At 41.6% G+C, this 10,934-nt stretch overlaps 1 protein-coding gene across 1 annotated transcript in view; it reads left to right on the forward strand.

Annotated features, from left to right (window-relative positions):
• The window catches only part of kirrel1b (kirre like nephrin family adhesion molecule 1b), a 79,956-nt gene extending 69,305 nt beyond the window's left edge, over positions 1–10,651 (forward strand). The window contains exons 11-15 of the mRNA XM_080503205.1: positions 2,441–2,657; positions 5,072–5,179; positions 7,185–7,312; positions 7,768–7,878; positions 9,467–10,651. Coding sequence (XP_080359331.1) covers positions 2,441–2,657; positions 5,072–5,179; positions 7,185–7,312; positions 7,768–7,878; positions 9,467–10,186 — 1,284 coding nt within the window. The 3' untranslated portion in view covers positions 10,187–10,651. The remainder of the gene's footprint in view (positions 1–2,440; positions 2,658–5,071; positions 5,180–7,184; positions 7,313–7,767; positions 7,879–9,466) is intronic.
• The last annotated feature ends 283 nt before the right edge of the window (positions 10,652–10,934 follow it).

The raw sequence follows: 10,934 nt of genomic DNA on the forward strand, positions 1-10,934 counted from the left end.
AGTTCTAAACTAAAAGTAAATATATCATATAGTTGTGCTCCACAATTTATATTAAATCTCAACTAATCAAACATAATTGATATGATGCACTTTTAATGTAAATGCTTAATTTTAGTAGTTCAATCACTGGCTGAGTGTTTAGAGAGAGTCTGTGACTGCGAGTTTTGGGTTCAAATCCCGCTCGCTTTAGTGACCCTACAATGGAGCAGCTGAAAAACAATCATTGCTTAGAGTTTGTACTTTGAAACCTTTTTACTTTAAAAATGTTTCAGATGGAGGAATATGATTGTTTCATATTCAACTCCCTCTATGTGTCATTATGCATTTTAGTAGCCTGTTAATGATGTTGTGACCTCTAATAAGTACTTAAAACAAATGATTGAGTAAAAAACCCACTCCTGTACGAATCAACACTTCTCCTTTCTTAAATCAGAGTTAAATGTAATATTACACAAAGCTGAACCAAAAATGACATTTTCTGCCAAAAGTTGCAATTAAGATAACTAAAAACTACTTATTGAGTCCTGAGGATTCCTAGTAAAGACAATTACTGAGATATTACACACTATTAAAGGACCTCTGCAACATTAACATCTTTTTGAATTTAGCTTAAATTGGACCCATCATTCAAAACTATTGGAATTTAATTAACCCTTTTTTCAAGTGTGAACCATCACTTTAATAGAGGCTTTCACACAGATTGACTGGCCAGAGATCTGTAATTGAATTTCCTCCTAAATCTGCCTCAACAGCAGAAGTATGCACTGTTTTCCATCTCTGCCTTTTCCGAAAGTCAGCGAGTGCAATATTTGATCGAACCATGACCTAATGTGAAGCAATAAGCCACAGTATGACTGGTATGGCATGCGATATGAGCCTTCAGAAAGGCAAATGTATACCAAAAAGGCCCTCAAATCACAAAGAGAAGCAGAAAAATAGAAATAAATCCAGAAATGCTATTTGGGTTTGAAGGCTGAACTGAGTGAGGGAGAGAGGGAACACATTGAAATGAGTCAAAGGGAAATGGAGGGAGAGTAAAATTCTGTACCTTTCAGCGTCAATTATCCAATTGTGCGGCGCCGACATGACAGAAATCAGAGCTTTTAGAAAGCCTCAGCCCCCTGCTGCAGAGGCAGAGAGCTCAGAGCGTATAATGTGATACGACATTATAGTCTTGGCTTAATGCAGAAACACAAGGACTTATAAAATATGGAGCACAATGCAGTGTGTGTGTGTGTGTGTGCGTGTGTGTGTGTGTGTGTGTGTCTGTATGTGAAGGAAGCAATAGAAGAGTGAGAAAGAGGGACAGAAATACAGACAGAGGTGCTGCAACATAATTGTGTGAAGGAGCGATCAAGAAAGAGGCAGACAGAAAAAGATGCATTATGCAATCCTGTCAGAAGAGGAAAAAAAGGACTGAAAAGATTTTTTTTTTTTTTTGGACCTCATTGAGTCTTGATCACTTTTGCTTCCTGACTCTCGGTACATTAGCCCAACATATGGGTGTGTGTGTGTATATATATTTTTTTTTTCATTTCTTTTTTTGGATGTTGTCATGCTTCATTTTTAATATCCTTAAAATTGTACATCAGCAGATTTTAAGTGGAAAAACCTGCTTGAGTTTTTATCGCCCGTGTACATTTGCTGCACTCCAAGTGTGTGTGTGTGTGTGTGTGTGTGTGTGTGTGTGTGTGTGTGTGTGTGTGTGTGTGTGTGTGTGTGTCTAACTTATTCATGAGGAATTTCTTTCTTACTGCAAAGTAGGTGCACAGATTTTAATTAGGCATGCACTTCACAGAGGAGAGTTAAAAAAAAAAAATAGTTATCAAGGTGTGAGAATATAATTTGTTTTGCTTAAAATATATCTCCAGCCCAAACACACTTTAGTGTCTTTTAACCTTTCCTAACATCAACCCATCTGTTTTTCTGGAAGTTTACTTATGATTAAGTGTGTGTGTGTGTGTGTGTGTGTGTGTGTGTGTGTGTGTGTGTGTGTGTGTGTGTGTGTGTGTGTGTGTGTGTGTGTGTGTGTGTGTGTGTGTGTGTGTGTGTGTGTGTGTGTGTGTGTGTGTGTGTGTGTGTGTGTGTGTGTGTGTGTGTGTGTCTACTCTATTGTTCTCGATACTAAATAAGATCAGATAAAGCAACATTTGCATTATTGATCCCTGAGGTTAAACTGGCTGATTAAAGCAGCAAATACTGAGGATTAGATAAAAATCAAACATCCTTCATCACATCTACTTTACAGAGTTACAAGTGCACACCCGTCCAAATCCTTTACAATACCTGAAAGTGACTTACTCTATCTGTGCTGCCCCGAAGGTTCGTAAGCAGCAGATCACTGTTTGAGTCTCCACTCACCTGTTAGAGTGACGCTGTTCGTCCAGCTGCTTCTCGCAGGAGTTCGAAGATCCGAATCTTCTTGAAATGTCTGTTCCAGGTGTGGGCGTGGAAGGAGAACGTGTGGGAGAAGGAGAAAGGCACCCTGATGGAGAGGTACACGGTGGAGCAGAGCAAGCCTCCGTCACAGGGCGGCGCCGTCCTCTCCACCCTCACCATCAACAACGTCATGGAGTCCGACTTCCACTCTCCGTACAACTGCACTGCCTGGAACGCCTTTGGTCCGGGCACCATGATCATCACCCTAGAGGAGACAGGTATGCGACACGTTTGATCAGTTTTCAATTGCCAACAATCAATCAAGTACAGAATGAAGAAGACAAGTTCATGTCTGAAATGGACTTTCTATACGCTGTTTGCTTGTTCTCGTTGTGCATTAATGCTTTTTTGTGGCCTCATCTGGTTTCCCCCAAAAACTTGAGGTCGACACGAGGTTGCTTCAGATTAATATTCTTAGTTTCCTTGCTTTATTGCATTTGTTTTATTTCTTTGTAAAGCACTGTGAATTGCCTTGCATCTGAATGGTGTTGTACAAATACATTTGTCTCATCTTGATTTGGGACTTTAAGGTCAGGTTTACACGGCACTTAATTGAAAATGTAAACCCTTTGTTGCATTTTGGGTGTATGTCAACATGACATCTGTGCTCGGAGCCACTGAAAACACAACCTTTCGAAAATTCTCTGACTCTGTCTCTGTGTAAACGGAGGAAAACGTAACTTTTTTTCAAATGCTGCTACTGCGCATGCACACTACAAGCAACATTGACGATGGATGGATTGATAGATAGGGGGATATTACAAGGAGACAGATAGGGTTGTTTTTTTTCTATTTATTGCCACAGACTGTCTGCCCTTGGCTGCAAATAGGTACTTATTGTAGCTTCTTCTTTCAACCAGTGAGGATCAAGAAAGACGTGCTCTCATGGGCTTTTGGGTGATTTAAATGGTCATTGAAGAATTGCAACATTACTGACAGTAATGAGAGATAGAATAGAGTATTACACCACAAAGCGTGCAGGCCATACAGTTACATATTTGCCATGTTGTTTATAAGAACATATAGAAAAAGTGTAGATCATAAGAAAGGCCCACATGTGGTTTCAAAAACCATCACTAATCTGGAGATACAAATCGCACTTTTATCTATAATCCTCCAATGCAGTTCAAGTAGAAAGTTTGTATTGGAAAGTTTACCAGGCTGCAGTCTTCAACATCCTGCATGTCGCAAATTTGGTAAAACCTTCAGCCAGGCTTATGAATCCTGTTTGACTTTTTTATCATGAGTAATATGACAATGCTTGTCTTATTGACTTAATTTCAATTATCAGCATCTTCACCGTATGGATTTCTGTGCACTTTTTTTGCACACACTTATCCTTCTTCTGCTCAGGAGCAATGAGTTGATATTGCATTATTTTGTCCAGTCATTGTTCATTTTTAGACGGTGCACATCATAATGGATAGGGGACTATCCAAATCAATACATTTGACTGGAAAAAGATGAGGAAGAGAAAAGAGATATTTGTTCTCTCTGTGTGCAGCTGTGGAGAATTTTGATGAAAGAAGTATGAAAATCTAAATATTGCATCTTATACAGGCTTATGAAGACATGCAACTTACTTTCTATGAGTCTCTCATGAAAGACAAAATGTTTTGAAGTAATTTTGATAATGTCACCTGAAGAAAAGAAACCAACTTCACTGCTCTTACCACATACGTATGTTTGGTTCCACCATGAGGCAGGGAGAACATACAGGAAGCTCAGTCCTGAGTAAGACACAGACTGACCAATCAGGGACTCCTCAAGGAAAATGAAGAACGAGGCACAGGTGTGACAGCCTGGCGAGGCAAGACAGGAAACAGAAAGCAAAGTGACGAAGAACATCCAAGAGCGCACAAAATAAAACAGGAAACAGAAGAGAACAGACTCAACATGGGAGAATAACGCAAGAAAAGTATGAGCGGAGAATGAAGTGCAATGATAGACAGGAGGACATAAACAAACTGAGGAAAGACACCAGAGATTGTTTGGTCACTGACAGTCGGATCTCATCCAGCCAACCCACACAGCTGTGATAAGGGCGATTAGCTGGGCTTTTGAGAGCTAAACTCTGAATAATTAAGAAGTTTGTTGACAATAAAGAAATCCAGATTGGACCTCTAATGTCCCTGAATACTGTATTCTTCTCCTCCTCACAAAATGAAGTGCCCTTGAGCAAGATTATTAAGTAGCAGCCACAGCTGGAGGACACGGAGACGGGGTTGTTAGCCCGTTCTGGATGGTTACATATTTTATAATGAGAGCTTGGTATGTCACATTACGTTGAGAAAATGGTTTCTCCATGCTCTGTCAGTCTTATCTCACTCTTATTCTTTCAGCTGTCAGATTTCGCAGGCTTCAGAAAATCGACCAAAACATCTTTGAAAAGGAGCGAACGAGGGGGAGAGCTTGGATTTGTCCTCACATCTTCACTAAAAACATTTTTCATCCCTTGTCTGACTAGCATGCCTTATCAACATAACCAGTCCCCGGAGATTCAATATTAAGCCAGGGACGGCAGAGAGGATTTGTGCTCAAACGATGCGGCGCGCACACAGGTTTCTGTAACAATGAGGCAGCAGCTGTCCCTCAACCCCGACCCCCTTCTCTCTGCCTGTGTTTGTTTCAGATATTGTTCCGGTGGGAATTATCGCCGGTGGTACAGTGGGCTCCTCCATTCTCCTGCTTATGTTCCTGCTGGCGCTCGCTTTCTTCCTCTACCGCCAACGCAAAGGCAGTAAGTGTACACAGTAGCTCTCTGAGGTGTTTGTGAAGGTGCAGGACACACACACACTCGCCACATGCGTCTATCAGCCTCTCCCTCAGTCCGATCCCCATGTCTGTCATTCTGCGAAGGGAGGAACACACGCCAGCCGCATAGCATTTTATTCAAATGAGATTAATGAATATTCATATAACGTGGCAAACTGCCTTTAAACGCCTACTATGAGTTTCCCTTTTTTATTCTCGTGAATGATAACCTTTTGTTTGTTTTTAGTTTTTTTTCCAAATCATCTTCATAAGCCACTTGTACTTCGGATGAATAAAAGTAGAAAACATTTCAAGTTGAATACTATTGCACCTAGAAATGACCGTGTTGTATTTGGTGCTATATAAATAAAGATGAATTGAATTGAATTACTATTTAAATGATGAATTCCTATATATGCTATTTCCATAGCCTCCAGCAATCCAATCAGCTTCCGTACAAACAGCGTTTCCTTGTTGTTTAAATATTTTTGGAGCCGTTCTACTGCAAATAAAGAATCAGGGAAAGACAGTGAAGGTGACTGGCAAAGTCCCCGGAGGGATTTTCTGGGGATAAGGGTATATTTTCTGGTTCAGAGCTGATAACACCACTACAGAAACGATACCGCTCGGAAATGGAAACTCAAAACAAACATCGTCGTGGTTCCAGATAAAAGGCAACTTATTTGTTGTCTGAGATGCGGCTCAAGACTGCAGATTTAAATCTTCGCTCATCAGGGCTTCTGGCTGTGGGAGTGAGTCGTTCATGTTGGCAGATATCGAGTTCACTGCACTTGCCGTGCGTTTGAGATGAACATTTCAGGTTGCACAAAACAGTTTTAAACCAAATAAAATGCTTTTCTTTTTCTTTTCTTTTTTTTATTGCTCTGAAAAGCACATTCCGGCACCGATACAGCCGACAGCCTCACTTGAGCAGAAAACAGAAAGTATTTCAATTCACCACGTCTGCGTATTTCACCTTGATTTGCTTTTATCTCGCTGCAAAGTTTGAAACGCTTCATTCAGTCATGTGAGATACAATATCAGTCTCACCAATCTGGTAACATTACCAACACAAATAAGGCAAACCAGAGTTGAACTCCCTGCGTCATTCTTTACACGTTGAAGGAAATATGTGAGGTTCATTAATGCAGATGTGATTTTATCAGATAAACTGCTTGATTCCCCATCCAGTACATTTCAGAAATATTGATTACAATGGCAAAGTTCATTTTCTGGCGCATTGAAGCTTTTATCACACATGAATCTAAAAATTTGAAGGCATTTATCTTTAAAATTGTAGCTTATGAGCTATGAAATGTTTCATAATGTTTCACAAAGTCATGGTGTTTTGTGTCATTTCTTTTAACCTGACCCTATATAATATAATAATTGAAATGTTGGAATGCTTTAAATGTTTTAGTAAATATGTTATTAGTGTAATAAATGACAAATCCATTAAATTGTCAAAAATGTTCTGTTTTTGACGCATGTGTAGATGTGAGCTTGTACATTTCATCATATCATAATATCTTTGTATTGGTTTTAAAAACCTCCATAAAGAACTAAAATGGAGATTTTAATTATGCAAATAATCCAAAATGTTTTTCAAATATTAAATCTAAACAGAATACGAGCCATTTACAGACATTTATATTAGAATGACAAACTGAATATTTGTTATTTTCTTACATGCTTAATTGCATTGTGGGATGGCATTTTTTTAAATACACTTTAGCATCACAATTTCATCTCATCATTCTTATTTGCTATAAGCTGAAAATTAAACTCTTACCTCTTTCTTCCTTTAAGTTTGAGATGCATGAATTTTCTATGTATCGTCACTCCAATGGAAGACAAAAACTAAAGATAAATGAACCAGTTGACCACAAAGTATTAAAAGCAGAATACAGGGCAGAAGTCGTGGTTGTTGTTTCGTTTATCTCACCGTTGACCAGCGAAATGACCGGAGGTTGTCTTTTTTTTTCTTCCAGGTCGCCGGGGTGTCACTCTCGGTAAGCCAGATATCAAGGTGGAGACCGTCAACAAAGAGACCCACAGCCTGGAGGAGGAGGCGGCCAACGTCTCCACGGCAACCCGGATGGTCAAGGCCATGTACTCCGTGAGTAGACACCCATCTGAGTCACCGGGGGCGGCGGAGAGCAGGCGTATGGGTCAATGGCCTTAAATGTACAGATTCACCGACACTCTGGGCGACATCACACACACACACACACACACACACACACACACACACACACACACACACACACACACACACACACACACACACACGCACACACACACACACACGCACACACTCCTCTTCCTCCTGGAAAAGCATTCCACCCCGGACGGCCTGCAGAACCTGATGGATGGAGCGGCTCTGGAGCCATTTTTAAAAACCCAGCCCAAAAAGCGCTTTCTCCCAGAATCTGCTCGTTTCTCGTCTTTCGGTGTCTTGGGATGAAAAACCTGAAACTCTGTTTTCCTCTCCCCCCTCCCTCTCTTCCTCCTCCTTTCCTTTTTCTCGCCCTCCCTCTTTCCGTGTGTGTGTTTCGTTGTTTGATGGTTTAGTTTTTGCCCTCTGTTTCCCTCTCTCCCTCCACTCAGCCGTTCAAAGACGACATGGACCTGAAGCAGGACATCAGAAGCGAGGGCGACACCCGGGAGGAGTACGAGCTCAAGGTGAGATGACTCAGCAGTGATGTTTTGGCACGCTGACAGCAGATCTTTGAGGGGAAAACATTGAACTACAGTGTTTTCGACATTACACGCCGCATGGTGCATGAGCTTTGTGATCATGTTCGTCTCTCAGTTCCTGGTGGGTGTTTTTCTCCTCCTCCGTTCGAGCGTTTAGTCTGCCGTTATAAGCCTTCTACTGTACGACAACATCACTTTTCTTCATCGAGCGCGTTACTGCATTGTGGTGGTTTGCAGGCATGAGTCTCATTTACACTAATTTGCAGTGAAGAGAAGATGTTGTATTGCGTTTGACAAAGTCTTGCATGTTGTGTATGGCGGTGTAACGGTTAGTGCTCCCGCCTCACCTTGTGATTATATCTTGTTGGAGCCTGATGGGGCCTTTCTGTATGTGGCTAGCCTGTTCTCTCTGGGTTATTTACAAGTACTCTGGTTTCTTCACAAAGTCCAATAACGTGCTTGCGGTAAATCTGCGACTCGAAACCACTAGAAGTGGGAATGTGACCGTGTTTATGTATCCTGCCCTCCTCCCCTGAAAGTGATTTAAATAAAGCAAATGGCTAGATGACGCTCGTTGATTCGTATTGCACGTTTCAACACTAGATGCTCAGATTATTATTGTTCAGATTAGAACAAAAACAAAAATGAAAAACAAAAAATACAAATGAAATAAAAGAAAACTTTTAAGTCAGAACCAACTCAATATGGAAGACGCTAAACATGTTGGCCCTGATTTCTGACATCCATTTTATAACATCCTTGGTGGATGTGGAAAGCAGCTGTCAGGGTCAGCTCGCTCTCAACAAGTTAGTTTGTCTTAGTTGCTGGCTGAAAAATAAGTAGCAGGAACACATTAATCTGGATAAACGTTTATTTTTTAAAAAGATATACGTTTATTGTTGATATGAACTTTTAAAGGTGTTTTACAAACACTTTAAGTCTGTGTACAAAATGAACTGCAATTAGTAAAGATTAAAAATGTATTATATTTAATTGTGATTAATCGAAATGAATCCACGGCAACCCTGTGATTAATCTGTGTTAACTTTTTAATCATTGAACTGCACTACTTCTTCTTAATAAATGATGTGTATTATTCATTATTCAAGCACTATCATGTTTCTGCACTTCACATGAAGTGACATCATGTAATGTGTCATTTACATACAGAAAAAATGACTTTTTCTGATTAAAAACCACCATAATTAGACCTGCTTCAGATTAAATGATATGGGGCATGCTTGAATTTTATATATGATATAGTATATACAGTTCTTTTTCTGTTTTAATACATTACTTTTGGTTGTTTTAATACATTGTCCACCATATTTAGTTTTACTTTTGTCATATTTCAAATCGATTATATTTTTAACTATATATTTATTCATATCTATTAGTTATATATGACCTACTTTACAAAACTGATGATAATCTATGATTATGATTAGCACTACTTGCAATTATTAAACATGAGCACTGAACAGATAGTTTGTGAGCAGTTATTATCACCATCTATCGCATACCACAAAATAGATATTTCAATATATATAAATAATTATCTCTCTGTTCACAGGATCCAACCAACGGCTACTACAACGTCCGAGCCACCACTCACGACGAGGTGCGTCCCCAGTCCCGCGTCGTCCACTACCAGGGGGAGTTCCGCTCTCCGAACCCGAGCAGCGGGCCAGCCGGCGCCGCGGCCAGCGGACCCTCGAACCCAGCAAGCGGCGCGGTTCCCCCCAGCGCCGTGCCGGGCTCCAGGGCGGGCTGCTACGATCCCCGTCCACCCTCCAGAATGTCGCACGCCACCTACGCTCAGTTCAACACGTTCTCCCGGGCGCCTCAGAGTCAGCAGGCTCCACCAAACCCGGCGCTCCAGTCGCCTGGAGACTACTCCGGAGACTGCGGCCTGCTGGACAGCACAACCCAACTGGCATACGACAACTACGGATACCCCTCCCAGTATCCCAGCTACCGCATGGGCTTCGCGCCACCTATAGAGGAAGGGCCGGCCTATGAGATGTACCCAACAGGACAAGGGACGGGACCAGGACAAGGACCGGGACCAGGACTGGGGCCAGGACCAGGACCGGGCGCAGGACCAGGACCAGGACCAGGACCAGGACCAGGACCCGGACCAGGACCAGGACCCGGACCAGGACCAGGACCAGGACAGCAAAGTCCTGAATCTGGGCTGGGGAAGTATGGAAGCTCCACTCGCTTCTCATACTCGTCTCCGCCCTCTGACTATTCCCACAGACACACACAACGGATGCAGACTCATGTGTGAGAAACTCTTGTACACAGTCTTGGACTTGGACCTTTTTTGCAGGAGCAAAACAAAAAAAAAAAAAGAAGATGAAGCAAAAAACACTCGCTTCCTTCCCTCAACATTGGTTTTCTGCTTCCATAGCATCTGCTGCATGGAATTTGGGTTGATCTCCTGAATCGATCAAACGCCACACCAACACCCAGCAGTAAGCAGCGACACGTAAAACACAGTTAGCAGCAATACATATACACTCATGCAACGCGACACTCACACACACACATTTGTACAGACCTTCTGTCTGCGACGTCTGTGCTCCAGCAAAAGCAACCGCGAGAGCCACAATCAGGAGAAAAACAAACAAAACGAGAAAAGAGCACTTTGAAGACATAAAGAGGAAAAAAAAAGAAAAATAACGTGAAAGAGGAATCTTTCTCTTCCTGCAGTCCTCATCTGGCTCGCGGACCATCTGTCCGCATCACGTGTTCCTCCCACCCCATCTCTGTAAATAAGCGCAAAAATGGAGATTTGGGTCAATTTTAAAGTTGTTTTCCTTGTACAAACCTTTTACATCGTGATACAGTACAGTAACCTACAGAAAACCACATGGTTTCCATTGTCTGTCACATACCGCAAAACACACACACGCATACACACACACACACACACACACAAACACACACACACACACACACACACACACACACACACACACACACACACACACACACACACACACACACACACACACAATCGTACTTGTTTTATC

Source organism: Blennius ocellaris (assembly GCF_963422515.1).
Source record: "Blennius ocellaris genome assembly, chromosome: 10".
NCBI lineage: Eukaryota > Metazoa > Chordata > Actinopteri > Blenniiformes > Blenniidae > Blennius > Blennius ocellaris.